At 44.5% G+C, this 17330-nt stretch overlaps 1 protein-coding gene across 1 annotated transcript; it reads left to right on the plus strand.

Moving 5' to 3' along the window:
* The first annotated feature begins 4985 nt into the window (after positions 1-4985).
* LOC118117854 (E3 ubiquitin/ISG15 ligase TRIM25-like) lies at positions 4986-15449 on the plus strand. The gene is made up of 2 exons (XM_035170470.2): positions 4986-6647; positions 13782-15449. The coding sequence occupies exons 1-2, from the start codon at positions 4986-4988 to the stop codon at positions 15447-15449; spliced, it is 3330 nt and encodes a 1109-aa protein (XP_035026361.2).
* The last annotated feature ends 1881 nt before the right edge of the window (positions 15450-17330 follow it).

Genomic DNA, 17330 nt, shown 5'->3' on the forward strand with positions numbered 1-17330 from the left:
GGAGCGATGGTGGAGTTGATCCTCCCGTCTCCAGTTTTATTCACGTACAGAGGTTGATTCAAGCTGCTGCACAGGGACATTCAAAACAACACACAGGGACGGAATTGGTAGAAAAATTGACAATTTGAAAGAGTAAAATACTAAATGCAATGGATGGTGCTTTGTTGAGAGCACGAGTCCGTTGGTCCCAGTGCTGCATGCATCATGACATAAGGAATTAACACCAAACTTATCAGAAACATGAAGTGTGAGAAGGACGACCTGAAACGTCAGAAACCATCTTTCACAAACATTTATTTAAAGTCTTTTTAGTTTGGTCCATGTCCCATCTGCTAACACGGAGTAGGCAGGGTTTATAACTCGACTGCAGTCGCACCCTGTCCTGTCCCTCCACACAGGGAGGCTCCGGTTGAAACTGGATTCAAACCGACAACCTTCTCTCTGTGACACAACAGCATTAAACGCTCAGCCACCGTGCCGCGCCTGGTTGAAGCAGCAGTATGTTCAATATGTTCAGTGCCTGCCTACACAGATACAAGTCAAATAACCCAAACTTCTCCTGGACAACATGTAGGGCGCTGTCTTAGAAGAAACATCAGTTGAAAACCGTCATTTCTTCTTTGCAAAAGGAAGAATTTTAATTTCAGTTCCACTTGTTGGGCAGTGAAAGACTTGCTGCTCGTTGGCTTTTGTGATAAACTGACTCGGTCGCTGTTATTATTATTTCGTCCCGTTCAACCTCGACTACACGCTAGCATTTGTCTGTCTAGTTGTAATTTCCTCAAGCTGCTGCTGAAATTTAAGAGCATTCAGGTATGAAAAGCCCCAAATTCACCCGTCTCCAGCCGACCTTCACTGCCCACGATCCCTCGGGGGTGAGCCCTTGTTTTGTTTGAACCTGATCCTCCTCTGGCCTCTTTAGTGCTCAAATCCTGGATGGAGAAATAAAACCTTCAGTATTGTCAACTGCACAGCGGCTACCACGCTTTCAAAATAAAGAACCAAACACTTTAGGAAGTCGACTTCGCAGCTGTATGTTCGTGCTCGCCGCTCGCAGGGAAACGGGAAGGCCGAAGCTTTTCCTCCGTCTTTTTTCCCCCGGAGACCCGATTTGACGATTCTCCTCACGGCGCAGCAAACGTTTTCTGTACTTTTTCCTTTTCTTCCCCGAGTCGCAAGCAGTCCCACCATCGTTTAGAAACTTTCTTAGACAAAGTGTCTGTTGTCTCTTTCTGAGTAAGGTCTGAAACCTATGCATGCCATAGTAAAGTGGTGGTAAGATCAAGTTAGATGTCTCTTATTTTATTCTTTTTGTTTCTCCTTCTTTTAGCCAGTTCACAGTGTATACGGAAGATGTCAAGTTGTCCACTGCTGACTGTGCGTCCATTTGGAGAAAGAAATGTGCAATTTGTGTGAGGGTGAAAAGATTTATATTAAAAATGACAAATGATGACAGCACTTGTGTGGATGCTGCATGACTCCTGGAGCTGAAGTCCGTCTCGCCTCTGAAACCAGTCGAGTTCTGCTTTTATACTGGAGTCGTGACCGGCTGAGGCTGTGCAGAGTTGAGCCTAAATAATGTGTTGTCCAAACACACTCCTGCAAAGTATGGACACTTTTACACAAAAGCTCTGTGTAGATGATGTAATATCTGGGCCTATTTAATAACCTTCCTTCTCTAACGACAGAATATACGATGAACAAATATCTTCAATATTCTCTTTGTTGTCACTTGTTTGTCCAAGGCAGCGTCTACAAGTTCACGTCCCACCAACGCTAGATAGATATTTTTTTCTTTGTGGCCAAAATTCATATTTGGGTCTTACTCACTTCAGACATGATTATGTTTCATTTAAAGGTCCAGTGTGTAAGATTCAGCTGAAAGGTTCTATTGGCAGAAACTGAATATAAAATAATCCTCGTGATGTTTTCACTTGTGAGTTTCATCTAAATTGTACGAATTCTTTTCTTTACCCGAGAATGGGTCATTTATATTTAAATACTTTATACTTAAATACTTAAATACTTTATATTTACATCAGGAGCAGGTCCTCTCTACGGAGGCAGCCATGTTTTTTACAGTAGCCCAGACTGGACAAACTAAACTTTTGAGTTTCTATGACAACTGAAGCTTCCACAGGTTCTCTGTCATGTTTGTGAGGGGGTGTTCAGCTGCAACATGACACTTCACCACCAGATGTCCCTGAATTCTATGAATTGAACCTTTAATGTAGAACATGTAAAACCTGCTCATGTCCATGTTCACTGCTGGACAAGCTGAGAAAGTGCAGTCATCAGGTTATTGGGTTGTTTGTATGAACATCCCATTCTTGTGAACATGATATCTAAAAACTGCCTTGAGGAATTTCTTCAACTTTGGTACAAACAATCGTTTTGACTCAGAGATGAAGCGATACGAATGTAGAGTCCGAAATCCAGGCAGCAGTGACCTCATCATTGTGAATGCACTTTTTCAGGAACACCTGAAACTGCACCTGTTGGCAGAGGCGTACAACCACTGGACAGTGATTCTAGTTTGCTACTGATCTGTCAATCAACCATTTTCTCAAATAACTAAGTATGTAGCATATAATTGAGTAAATTGCAGCAAAGAAGAACATAGTTATCATTAACATCGTTAATCATTAAAAAGGCTGCAGAAAGCTGGATTTTCCGCTCAGCGTCACAGTTTGTTGACGTTTTTGCAGAACTCGTCACTCGTCTCCTCTGAAACTGCAGCTGCACAGTGAAAAACCCACTCTCACTTCTTCCTGTGCTCCTTCCTTCACTTGTATTTGTACCCTCCATGTTTGCTTCTCAGCAGCAGGGCGTGTAGAAAACCCTGAAGGGTCACACACTCTCAATTTCCCAGGAGTTTTAAGTTTTGTGAACTTTGTTCTAATGACCACCAGGCACTTAAAATGTGTGTGACGCCACCAAGTGGTTTGTTGATGTACTCCTCGCCGTGGATTTCACTCCCACTAGATCGTCAGGCTCTCGCTCAGTTGAAGCAGAGTCACGAGTCGATTTCCCCCCAAATCAGCCCATTTTCCCTCAGTGCGTCTGTGTGACATGGACAAACACGAGCTGAGGAAATGTACGTTAGCGTTTCTAAAGTCAGTGTATGAACAGCTTTAACAACACAAGACCGAGTCCTGGTCTCATCAGACGTCACAGCCCCAACGATGCTCACATCAGATTCCAGCGGCTTTTCAGAAAACGCTTTAGTCCAAACTAATGGTCCGTTGGGCTCGTTCCCTGCCGACTGACCGCGATCAGCAACACGTGGCAGTCGGCTGCAGTCTGTGACCTTTGATTGGCCGAAGCAGACTGGTCCTTGCTGCAGTCTGTGACCTTTGATTGGCCGAAGCAGACTGGTCCTTGCTGCATGGATTTCACTGGGAACACGGGGCAGTTAAAATGTCAAGATGTTTTGAAATGCATCGACAGGAACATTTCCTTACGTCATCAACATGTCCAAACCCAAATCTGTCCGTTTGTTAGGATTGTAACACACATAAATCCTGTTATTCCCGTTTTCCTTTACTCCCACAGGGATGTAAGTAAAGCAGTATTTCACTGGCCTTACTCCCTGCTGACGTGCCGTCTCAGTCGTGACAGGCGATCTTCACTGCCTTAAGATCACAAGCTGCACTGAGGTAAATCAGGGACTCAGAGATCAGAGGCGTCCTGGGGCCAGGCCATGAAGAGCCTTACAAGTCATCAACAAAGATTTAAATCAGTCCTGAAACAAACGGGCAGCAAATTAAAAAAACCATAAAACAGTTGTGCTGTGATCATATGTTGGTTCTAGTTCAGAGTTTTGTACAGACTGCAGATGTTTCAGGGTTTTCTGCTTCAGAGAAAAGGCCACCGCACGAGTCCACGTGCGAGATCATCTCTTACATTTCATATGGATCTGATTTTGGAAGAATTGATTAAAAAACCCATTTTGTGATGTGGTGCTCAAAGGAGAGGCTCCAGTCACATGTCTGGCAGCATGTGGTCAGTAGAGGGCAGTATTTCCTCAGTGAGCTGTTGTGAGGGAGGTTTTATTTTCTAACGTCTCCTGTTATTAAAGGTGGATTTCTTCTTTTTCATTTCTCTGATGATAAGCCTCCATCTTAACACTCAGCCAGCTCCACTCTGTCCATATGTGTCCTTGTTGCGTCTCTCTCAGATCTACAGTGAAGACAGACCTTCACACCGAGGCCTGTCCTGGTCGGCCACAGTGTTTCTTCACGTGGAATTCAACTTTGGAGAACTTTGACCTGTGAAAGTCATTAAGTGCTGTCTGATCTGGGTTAACTGTCGAATGACGTGGACTTTGTCAAGTTATCAGTGTTAATAAAACACACCCTGAACATCCTGGAATGAAGCAAAGCTTGTCATTGGCTCCTCATTGCAAAGACAACGAGTTTTACTCTGACTACATATTAACTTGCTCCCGCCCCTTCACCGAGCTGCTGTTAGAAGATAAGTGAGAGTGAAGTGTGGTGAAGTTCAGGAGCTGAGAGGCAACGAGAATAACAGAGCACACCAGAAAACTGAGATCCAGGACGGTGAGATGGTCCGTTGTTCGATCATAAATGTGTTTTAATGTGTTTTTACTTGTGTTTTTCATTTGTGAAGCACTTTGTAAGTTGTTTTTTATTCCATTGAAAAGATTCGTTAACTTTTCTGGAAACTTTGAAGAATGTGAATCTTACAACCTGTGCTGTTGTGAGCTGAATGTGACAGTTCCCAGAGCAACTATTCACTTTGAAATGTGATAACACAGATAAAAACTCACAACCAGCTCCTCCCAGTCAGGATGTGTCTGTGTCTCCTCCCTTCACAGGTGTGTAAGTGTAAGAACCAGTGAACAACAAGCTGTGAACTGTGGGAGATGAGTCACTGCAGGAGTGAACGAGAGGGGGAGGAGCAGAGATCTGTTGCTGTTCAGAGGAAGTGAAACTGTTCTACAGTCTCTGGCACCAGCTGAAATGGAGCAGCAAGAAAATCAACTGGACAGAGAAATGTTCTGCTGTTCGATCTGTCTGGATCTACTGAAGGATCCGGTGACTACTGTCTGTGGACACAGCTACTGTCTGAGCTGTATTAACACCCACTGGGACAAAGAGGAGGAGAGAGGAAGCTACAGCTGCCCTCAGTGTAGAGAGACCTTCACACCGAGGCCTGTCCTGGGGAAAAACACCATGTTAGCTGGTTTAGTGGAGGTGCTGAAGAAGACTGGACTCCAAGCTGCTCCTGCTGATCACTGCTATGCTGGACCTGAAGATGTGGCCTGTGATGTCTGCACTGGGAGAAAACTGAAAGCTCTCAAGTCCTGTTTGGTTTGTTTGGCCTCTTATTGTGAAAAACACCTCCAGCCTCATCTTCAGTCAGCTCCATTTAAGAAGCACAAGCTGGTGGAGCCCTCGGAGAAGCTCCAGGAGAACATCTGCTCTCGTCACGATGAGGTGATGAAGATGTTCTGCCGCACTGATCAGCAGTGTATCTGTTATCTCTGCTCTGTGGAGGAACATAAAGACCACGACACAGTGTCAGCTGCAGCAGAAAGGACTGAGAGGCAGAGAGAGCTCGGGCTGAGGAGACAAACAATCCAGCAGAGAGTCCAGGACACAGAGAAAGATGTGAAGCTGCTTCAACAGGAGGAGGAGGCCGTCAATGGCTCTGCTGATAAAGCAGTGGAGGACAGTGAGAAGATCTTCACTGAGCTGATCCGTCTGCTGGAGAAAAGAAGCTCTGATGTGAAGCAGCAGATCAGATCCCAGCAGGAAACTGAAGTGAGTCGAGTCAGAGAGCTTCAGGAGAGACTGGAGCAGGAGATCACTGAGCTGAAGAGGAAAGACCATGAACTGAAGCAGCTCTCAGACACAGAGGATCACAACCAGTTTCTACACAACTACCCCTCACTGTCACCACTCAGTGGATCTACACACTCATCCAGCATCAGGATCCGTCCTCTGAGGTTCTTTGAGGACGTGACAGCAGCTGTGTCCCAGGTCAGAGGTCGACTACAGGACATTCTGAGTGAGACAGAGACAGAGATTTTACAGATTGTGTCTCAAGTGGATGTTTTACTGCCACAACCAGAGCCAGAGACCAGAGCTGACTTCTTAAGATATTCACAGGAAATCACACTGGATCCAAACACAGTAAACAAACGTCTGTTATTATCTGAGGGAAACAGAAAAGTAACAAATATGGGTAAAGATCAGTCTTATTCTAATCACCCAGACAGATTCACTGTTAGGCATCAGGTCCTGAGTAGAGAGAGTCTGACTGGACGTTGTTACTGGGAGGTGGAGGTGGAGGTGAGAGGAGGAGTTGATGTAGCAGTCACATACAAGAATATCAGCGGAGCAGGAGGCTCACATGAATGTGAATTTGGATCAAATGATAAATCTTGGTCATTATATTGTTGTAAAAACAGTTATCACTTTTATTACAACAGCATCAGGACTCCACTGTCAGGTCCTGTGCCCTCCAGAGTAGGAGTGTACCTGGATCACAGTGCAGGTGTTCTGTCCTTCTACAGCGTCTCTGACACCATGACTCTCCTCCACAGAGTCCAGACCACATTCACTCAGCCTCTCTATGCTGGAGTTAATGTTTATCATGGAGACACAGCTGAGTTCTGTAAACTCAAATAGACTCGAGTCATTAAAAGCAGTGATTTAGATTCTGTGTTTAAATCTTTAACTTCTTTTGTCTCCATGTTTGTTGATCAAAGTTCGGTAGTGGTGACGTTTCTGCTCCACAGAAATCAGCTGTCAATCAAACACTGACCTTCCTTTATCACACATATTCAGTTCTCACTTTGTAAAGACAGAAATCTATAATTACACTGACATGAATGTGTTTGAAAGAACTAATGTTGCTGTTGTTTTCTAAATCAAAGTAGAAATAAGGTTCTGTGATGTTTTATAAACTGTATTGATCCTGATATATACGTATATAATTTTGTGTTATTTCTTCAACAAATAAAAATCATATCAAATGTGTGACGAAGCTGAAGTTTTAAATACATAACACAGTTGTTCAATCCAGTCTTTCTACTTGTTCTACTCAAGTAAAGTAGAGACACATGACACATGTATTGAAGTACAGCAACAAAGTAAATGTACTTTGTAAAATCCCACACAAAATACTGGTTCACCCGCACCCCCGTGGAGCACCAGTCTCATTCAGCCGTGCAGACACTTGGGGTTTGACCTTTGTTTCCCACAGTTCATGTTTCAGCTCCAACCAAAAGTCCCTCAGACCAACAGCACAACACGACCACTCTGGAGCTGTAGGGGGCGGTGTTGCACATGAAGCGCCGCTCGACCGCCGCCGAAGAAGCGACTCGCCCTCGTGTGTCGTCGCTGCTGCAGCGGAGGAGAGTTTGGGGTTCGCTCACCGGACACACTTCCATCGGTGCTGCCTTGCTCCCCCCCTCCTCCAGCCCTGCGTCTCCATCGGTCTGACTGACAGTGGGGACAAGAGCAGCCAACTGGAAAATACTGAGGAGGTGTAGTTACCTGGCTCTTGTTTGGTTTTGAGTTTTTCCAGGTTTACAAGGCAGACGATGATGAGTGTCATTATTATTATTCTAATTATCATTATATTAATTATTGTTACTTGCATTCACAGTATATTTGTTGAGCGCCAGCAAGAGCAAACTCCACCAACCTATTACAATAAAGCTCCCGCTTCCACGATTACCAGTGACGAGCGTGTGTACATGTTAACGTTTATATACGACTCTAACAAAATGGAATTCTATCAATAGAGTGAGATATTTAGTTATCAAATGAAAGGAACTGTTTCAAGTAAAGAACCCTCCTTTGTACTGACATCAGTGAGCCCTAAAGCGTGCTTGTTTTCATGTTTCCCATTCTCTGGACTCCAGGGTTCCTATGCAGGTGGGAAAGTGAAACCTTTGACCTTCTCCAGGTCTGTGAAATGTTGGAAAGTAGAATTACTCTGAAGAGTTTTATGACTTTAACTTCAGGTGTGGTGGTACTTGCTGCGACATGATCTCTCTTACTACAGCTTTGCTAAATGTGTCTGAAAGATTCCTCGAACAACTCTGGACAAAGTCTGGAATATTGGAAAGGGAAACCTCGTGTAGGAACCCTGCGACCGTCTGACCCCGTATTGCTTGTTGCCTCCAGCAGCTCAGCAGGCGAGATGCAAACATTGTTCATCTTTATTTTCTTATCAGTGTCTATGCTAATTTTTAACCCACAAAGAACTCAGGAGCCAAAATGTCCCTTTGTTCCTCCTCCTCTGTTTAGAATGATGAGGTCCGACCAAGCAGCCGACAGGGCCTTCGTTTACAGGTGCACTTGTTTCGGGGTCTTTCCTCCGACAGTAGCAGATGGTTCACGCTGGAAGTCCGACCTGAAAATCAAGCCACAGAAAAGAGTTTGATTTACGGTTGAACTGAAATTTGAATTCTTTTTGTGGTATCATTAAAAGTGTGAATGATACCAACTATCAGTTAATACTTTTATTTCGTAATCGGCGTCGCACCGACAGTGGCTGCTGTCCCATGAGAAGTGTCTGGCTGGAAAGTGTCTGTTCCTGTTGTGTGCCGAGCCTAAGCGACAGTCAAGCAGTCGCTGGATCTCATTTGCAGGTGCCATGTGCTGCTCAATTCTTCCATGGGAACTACAAATACAAGGCTGCGTCTCCACTTCCTCCCACTGTCTGGAAATGAAGACAAAATGTATCCAGGACACAAAGCCTGAGCAGGAGCGATGGTGGAGTTGATCCTCCCGTCTCCAGTTTTATTCACGTACAGAGGTTGATTCAAGCTGCTGCACAGGGACATTCAAAACAACACACAGGGACGGAATTGGTAGAAAAATTGACAATTTGAAAGAGTGAAATACTAAATGCAATGGATGGTGCTTTGTTGAGAGCACGAGTCCGTTGGTCCCAGTGCTGCATGCATCATGAAATAAGGAATTAACACCAAACTTATCAGAAACATGAAGTGTGAGAAGGACGACCTGAAACGTCAGAAACCATCTTTCACAAACATTTATTTAAAGTCTTTTTAGTTTGGTCCGTGTCCCATCTGCTAACACGGAGTAGGCAGGGTTTATAACTCGACTGCAGTCGCACCCTGTCCTGTCCCTCCACGCAGGGAGGCTCCGGTTGAAACTGGATTCAAACCGACAACCTTCTCTCTGTGACACAACAGCATTAAACGCTCAGCCACCGTGCCGCGCCTGCTTGAAGCAGCAGTATGTTCAATATGTTCAGCGCCTGCCTACACAGATATAAGTCAAATAACCCAAACTTCTCCCTGGACAACATGAATGTAGGGGGCGCTGTCTTAGAAGAAACATCAGTTGAAAACCGTCATTTCTTCTTTGCAAAAGGAAGAATTTTAATTTCAGTTCCACTTGTTGGGCAGTGAAAGACTTGCTGCTCGTTGGCTTTTGTGATAAACTGACTCGGTCGCTGTTATTATTATTTCGTCCCTTTCAACCTCGACTACACGCTAGCATTTGTCTGTCTAGTTGTAATTTCCTCAAGCTGCTGCTGAAATTTAAGAGCATTCAGGTATGAAAAGCCCCAAATTCACCCGTCTCCAGCCGACCTTCACTGCCCACGATCCCTCGGGGGTGAGCCCTTGTTTTGTTTGAACCTGATCCTCCTCTGGCCTCTTTAGTGCTCAAATCCTGGATGGAGAAATAAAACCTTCAGTATTGTCAACTGCACAGCGGCTACCACGCTTTCAAAATAAAGAACCAAACACTTTAGGAAGTCGACTTCGCAGCTGTATGTTCGTGCTCGCCGCTCGCAGGGAAACGGGAAGGCCGAAGCTTTTCCTCCGTCTTTTTTCCCCCGGAGACCCGATTTGACGATTCTCCTCACGGCGCAGCAAACGTTTTCTGTACTTTTTCCTTTTCTTCCCCGAGTCGCAAGCAGTCCCACCATCGTTTAGAAACTTTCTTAGACAAAGTGTCTGTTGTCTCTTTCTGAGTAAGGTCTGAAACCTATGCATGCCATAGTAAAGTGGTGGTAAGATCAAGTTAGATGTCTCTTATTTTATTCTTTTTGTTTCTCCTTCTTTTAGCCAGTTCACAGTGTATACGGAAGATGTCAAGTTGTCCACTGCTGACTGTGCGTCCATTTGGAGAAAGAAATGTGCAATTTGTGTGAGGGTGAAAAGATTTATATTAAAAATGACAAATGATGACAGCACTTGTGTGGATGCTGCATGACTCCTGGAGCTGAAGTCCGTCTCGCCTCTGAAACCAGTCGAGTTCTGCTTTTATACTGGAGTCGTGACCGGCTGAGGCTGTGCAGAGTTGAGCCTAAATAATGTGTTGTCCAAACACACTCCTGCAAAGTATGGACACTTTTACACAAGAGCTCTGTGTAGATGATGTAATATCTGGGCCTATTTAATAACCTTCCTTCTCTAACGACAGAATATACGATGAACAAATATCTTCAATATTCTCTTTGTTGTCACTTGTTTGTCCAAGGCAGCGTCTACAAGTTCACGTCCCACCAACGCTAGATAGATTTTATTTTCTTTGTGGCCAAAATTCATATTTGGGTCTTACTCACTTCAGACATGATTATGTTTCATTTAAAGGTCCAGTGTGTAAGATTCAGCTGAAAGGTTCTATTGGCAGAAACTGAATATAAAATAATCCTTGTGATGTTTTCACTTGTGAGTTTCATCTAAATTGTACGAATTCTTTTCTTTACCCGAGAATGGGTCCTTTATACTTAAATACTTTATACTTTATAATTTATACTTAAATACTTTATATTTACATCAGGAGCAGGTCCTCTCTACGGAGGCAGCCATGTTTTTTACAGTAGCCCAGACTGGACAAACTAAACTTTTTGAGTTTCTATGACAACTGAAGCTTCCACAGGTTCTCTGTCATGTTTGTGAGGGGGGGGGGTGTTCAGCTGCAACATGACACTTCACCACCAGATGTCCCTGAATTCTATGAATTGAACCTTTAATGTAGAACATGTAAAACCTGCTCATGTCCATGTTCACTGCTGGACAAGCTGAGAAAGTGCAGTCATCAGGTTATTGGGTTGTTTGTATGAACATCCCATTCTTGTGAACATGATATCTAAAAACTGCCTTGAGGGAATTTCTTCAACTTTGGTACAAACAATCGTTTTGACTCAGAGATGAAACGATACGAATGTGGAGTCCGAAATCCAGGCAGCAGTGACCTCATCATTGTGAATGCACTTTTTCAGGAACGCCTGAAACTGCACCTGTTGGCAGAGGCGTACAACCACTGGACAGTGATTCTAGTTTGCTACTGATCTGTCAATCATCCGTTTTCTCAAATAACTAAGTATGTAACGTATGATCGAGTAAATCGCAGCAAAAGAAGAACATAGTTATCATTAACATCATTAATCATTAAAAAGGCTGCAGAAAGCTGGATTTTCCGCTCAGCGTCACAGTTTGTTGACGTTTTTGCAGAACTCGTCACTCGTCTCCTCTGAAACTGCAGCTGCACAGTGAAAAACCCACTCTCACTTCTTCCTGTGCTCCTTCCTTCACTTGTATTTGTACCCTCCATGTTTGCTTCTCAGCAGCAGGGCGTGTAGAAAACCCTGAAGGGTCACACACTCTCAATTTCCCAGGAGTTTTAAGTTTTGTGAACTTTGTTCTAATGACCACCAGGCACTTAAAATGTGTGTGACGCCACCAAGTGGTTTGTTGATGTACTCCTCGCCGTGGATTTCACTCCCACTAGATCGTCAGGCTCTCGCTCAGTTGAAGCAGAGTCACGAGTCGATTTCCCCCCAAATCAGCCCATTTTCCCTCAGTGCGTCTGTGTGACATGGACAAACACGAGCTGAGGAAATGTACGTTAGCGTTTCTAAAGTCAGTGTATGAACAGCTTTAACAACACAAGACCGAGTCCTGGTCTCATCAGACGTCACAGCCCCAACGATGCTCACATCAGATTCCAGCGGCTTTTCAGAAAACGCTTTAGTCCAAACTAATGGTCCGTTGGGCTCGTTCCCTGCCGACTGACCGCGATCAGCAACACGTGGCAGTCGGCTGCAGTCTGTGACCTTTGATTGGCCGAAGCAGACTGGTCCTTGCTGCAGTCTGTGACCTTTGATTGGCCGAAGCAGACTGGTCCTTGCTGCATGGATTTCACTGGGAACACGGGGCAGTTAAAATGTCAAGATGTTTTGAAATGCATCGACAGGAACATTTCCTTACGTCATCAACATGTCCAAACCCAAATCTGTCCGTTTGTTAGGATTGTAACACACATAAATCCTGTTATTCCCGTTTTCCTTTACTCCCCACAGGGATGTAAGTAAAACGAGTATTTCACACGGCCTTACTCCCTGCTGACGTGCCGTCTCAGTCGTGACAGGCGATCTTCACTGCCTTAAGATCACAAGCTGCACTGAGGTAAATCAGGGACTCAGAGATCAGAGGCGTCCTGGGGCCAGGCCATGAAGAGCCTTACAAGTCATCAACAAAGATTTAAATCAGTCCTGAAACAAACGGGCAGCAAATTAAAAAATCATAAAACAGTTGTGCTGTGATCATATGTTGGTTCTAGTTCAGAGTTTTGTACAGACTGCAGATGTTTCAGGGTTTTCTGCTTCAGAGAAAAGGCCACCGCACGAGTCCACGTGCGAGATCATCTCTTACATTTCATATGGATCTGATTTGGAAGAATTGATTAAAAAACCCATTTTGTGATGTGGTGCTCAAAGGAGAGGCTCCAGTCACATGTCTGGCAGCATGTGGTCAGTAGAGGGCAGTATTTCCTCAGTGAGCTGTTGTGAGGGAGGTTTTATTTTCTAACGTCTCCTGTTATTAAAGGTGGATTTCTTCTTTTTCATTTCTCTGATGATAAGCCTCCATCTTAACACTCAGCCAGCTCCACTCTGTCCATATGTGTCCTTGTTGCGTCTCTCTCAGATCTACAGTGAAGACAGACCTTCACACCGAGGCCTGTCCTGGTCGGCCACAGTGTTTCTTCACGTGGAATTCAACTTTGGAGAACTTTGACCTGCGAAAGTCATTAAGTGCTGTCTGATCTGGGTTAACTGTCGAATGACGTGGACTTTGTCAAGTTATCAGTGTTAATAAAACACACCCTGAACATCCTGGAATGAAGCAAAGCTTGTAATTGGCTCCTCATTGCAAAGACAACGAGTTTTACTCTGACTACATATTAACTTGCTCCCGCCCCTTCACCGAGCTGCTGTTAGAAGATAAGTGAGAGTGAAGTGTGGTGAAGTTCAGGAGCTGAGAGGCAACGAGAATAACAGAGTTCGGATCTTGATACAACTTTTGTCAGTTAAAGGGAAACTGAGATCCAGGACGGTGAGATGGTCCGTTGTTCGATCATAAGTGTGTTTTAATGTGTTTTTACTTGTGTTTTTCATTAGTGAAGCACTTTGTAAGTTGTTTTTTATTCCATTGAAAAGATTCGTTAACTTTTCTGGAAACTTTGAAGAATGTGAATCTTACAACCTGTGCTGTTGTGAGCTGAATGTGACAGTTCCCAGAGCAACTATTCACTTTGAAATGTGATAACACAGATAAAAAACTCACAACCAGCTCCTCCCAGTCAGGATGTGTCTGTGTCTCCTCCTTCACAGACGTGTAAGTGTAAGAACCAGTGAACAACAAGCTGTGAACTGTGGGAGATGAGTCACTGCAGGGAGTGAACGAGAGGGGGAGGAGCAGAGATCTGTATCTGTTCAGAGGAAGTGAAACTGTTCTACAGTCTCTGGCACCAGCTGAAATGGAGCAGCAAGAAAATCAACTGGACAGAGAAATGTTCTGCTGTTCGATCTGTCTGGATCTACTGAAGGATCCGGTGACTACTGGCTGTGGACACAGCTACTGTAAGAGCTGTATTAACACCCACTGGGACAAAGAGGAGGAGAGAGGAAGCTACAGCTGCCCTCAGTGTAGACAGACCTTCACACCGAGGCCTGTCCTGGTGAAAAACACCATGTTAGCTGGTTTAGTGGAGGTGCTGAAGAAGACTGGACTCCAAGCTGCTCCTGCTGATCACTGCTATGCTGGACCTGAAGATGTGGCCTGTGATGTCTGCACTGGGAGAAAACTGAAAGCTCTCAAGTCCTGTTTGAATTGTTTTGCCTCTTATTGTGAAAAACACCTCCAGCCTCATCTTCAGTCAGCTCCATTGAAGAAGCACAAGCTGGTGGAGCCCTCGGAGAAGCTCCAGGAGAACATCTGCTCTCGTCACGATGAGGTAATGAAGATGTTCTGCCGCACTGATCAGCAGTGTATCTGTTATCTCTGCCCTGTGGATGAACATAAAGACCACGACACAGTGTCAGCTGCAGCAGAAAGGACTGAGAGGCAGAGAGAGCTCGGGCTGAGGAGACAAACAATCCAGCAGAGAGTCCAGGACACAGAGAAAGATGTGAAGCTGCTTCAACAGGAGGAGGAGGCCGTCAATGGCTCTGCTGATAAAGCAGTGAAGGACAGTGAGAAGATCTTCACTGAGCTGATCCGTCTGCTGGAGAAAAGAAGCTCTGATGTGAAGCAGCAGATCAGATCCCAGCAGGAAACTGAAGTGAGTCGAGTCAGAGAGCTTCAGGAGAGACTGGAGCAGGAGATCACTGAGCTGAAGAGGAAAGACCATGAACTGAAGCAGCTCTCAGACACAGAGGATCACACCCAGTTTCTACACAACTACCCCTCACTGTCACCACTCAGTGAATCTACACACTCATCCAGCATCAGGATCCGTCCTCTGAGGTACTTTGAGGACGTGACAGCAGCTGTGTCCCAGGTCAGAGGTCGACTACAGGACATTCTGAGTGAGACAGAGACAGAGATTTTACAGATTGTGTCTCAAGTGGATGTTTTACTGCCACAACCAGAGCCAGAGACCAGAGCTGACTTCTTAAGATATTCACAGAAAATCACACTGGATCCAAACACAGCAAACAGACGTCTGTTATTATCTGAGGGAAACAGAAAAGTAACACGTATGAGTAAAGAACAGTCTTATTCTAATCACCCAGACAGATTCACTGTTAGGCGTCAGGTCCTGAGTAGAGAGAGTCTGACTGGACGTTGTTACTGGGAGGTAGGGGTGAGAGGAGTAGTTGGTGTAGCAGTCACATACAAGAACATCAGCAGAGCAGGTAACTCAGATGAATGTGAATTTGGATTAAATGATAAATCTTGGTCATTATATTGTAATGTAAACAGTTATCACTTTTATTACAACAGCATCAGGACTCCACTGTCAGGTCCTGTGCCCTCCAGAGTAGGAGTGTACCTGGATCCCAGTGCAGGTGTTCTGTCCTTCTACAGCGTCTCTGACACCATGACTCTCCTCCACAGAGTCCAGACCACATTCACTCAGCCTCTCTATGCTGGAGTTAATGTTTATCCTGGAGCCACAGCTGAGTTCTGTAAACTCAAATAGACTCGAGTCATTAAAAGCAGTGATTTAGATTCTGTGTTTAAATCTTTAACTTCTTCTGTCTCCATGTTTGTTGATCAAAGTTCGTCGTGGTGACGTTTCTGCTCCGCACAGAGATCAGCTGTCAATCAAACACTGACCTTCCTTTATCACACATATTCAGTTCTCACTTTGTAAAGACAGAAATCTATAATTACACTGACATGAATGTGTTTGAAAGAACTAATGTTGCTGTTGTTTTCTAAATCAAAGTAGAAATAAGGTTCTGTGATGTTTTATAAACTGTATTGATCCTGATATATACGTATATAATTTTGTGTTATTTCTTCAACAAATAAAAATCCTATCAAATGTGTGACGAAGCTGAAGTTTTAAATACATAACACAGTTGTTCAATCCAGTCTTTCTACTTGTTCTACTCAAGTAAAGTAGAGACACATGACACATGTATTGAAGTACAGCAACAAAGTAAATGTACTTTGTAAAATCCCACACAAAATACTGGTTCACCCGCCCCCTCCCCCGTGGAGCACCAGTCTCATTCAGCCGTGCAGACACTTTGATCTTTGTCTGTTCACCTTTCAGCTCCAACCAAACTCACATCAGAAACAACAACCAAACAACCACTCTGGGCTGTAGAGGCGGTGTTGATGAAGCGCCGCTCGACCGCCGCCGAAGAAGCGACTCGCCCTCGTGTGTCGTCGCTGCTGCAGCGGAGGAGAGTTTGGGGTTCGCTCACCGGACACACTTCCATCGGTGCTGCCTTGCTCCCCCCCTCCTCCAGCCCTGCGTCTCCATCGGTCTGACTGACAGTGGGGACAAGAGCAGCCAACTGGAAAATACTGAGGAGGTGTAGTTACCTGGCTCTTGTTTGGTTTTGAGTTTTTCCAGGTTTACAAGGCAGACGATGATGAGTGTCATTATTATTATTCTAATTATCATTATATTAATTATTGTTACTTGCATTCACAGTATATTTGTTGAGCGCCAGCAAGAGCAAACTCCACCAACCTATTACAATAAAGCTCCCGCTTCCACGATTACCAGTGACGAGCGTGTGTACATGTTAACGTTTATATACGACTCTAACAAAATGGAATTCTATCAATAGAGTGAGATATTTAGTTATCAAATGAAAGGAACTGTTTCAAGTAAAGAACCCTCCTTTGTACTGACATCAGTGAGCCCTAAAGCGTGCTTGTTTTCATGTTTCCCATTCTCTGGACTCCAGGGTTCCTATGCAGGTGGGAAAGTGAAACCTTTGACCTTCTCCAGGTCTGTGAAATGTTGGAAAGTAGAATTACTCTGAAGAGTTTTATGACTTTAACTTCAGGTGTGGTGGTACTTGCTGCGACATGATCTCTCTTACTACAGCTTTGCTAAATGTGTCTGAAAGATTCCTCGAACAACTCTGGACAAAGTCTGGAATATTGGAAAGGGAAACCTTGTGTAGGAACCCTGCGACCGTCTGACCCCGTATTGCTTGTTGCCTCCAGCAGCTCAGCAGGCGAGATGCAAACATTGTTCATCTTTATTTTCTTATCAGTGTCTATGCTAATTTTTAACCCACAAAGAACTCAGGAGCCAAAATGTCCCTTTGTTCCTCCTCCTCTGTTTAGAATGATGAGGTCCGACCAAGCAGCCGACAGGGCCTTCGTTTACAGGTGCACTTGTTTCGGGGTCTTTCCTCCGACAGTAGCAGATGGTTCACGCTGGAAGTCCGACCTGAAAATCAAGCCACAGAAAAGAGTTTGATTTACGGTTGAACTGAAATTTGAATTCTTTTTGTGGTATCATTAAAAGTGTGAATGATACCACAGCTATCGTTGACACTTTTATTTCATGTGCGAGCGTCGTCTGACAGTCGGCTGCTGTCCACTTCAG

This window comes from Hippoglossus stenolepis, chromosome 11 (genome assembly GCF_022539355.2).
Source record: "Hippoglossus stenolepis isolate QCI-W04-F060 chromosome 11, HSTE1.2, whole genome shotgun sequence".
NCBI classification, from domain to species: domain Eukaryota; kingdom Metazoa; phylum Chordata; class Actinopteri; order Pleuronectiformes; family Pleuronectidae; genus Hippoglossus; species Hippoglossus stenolepis.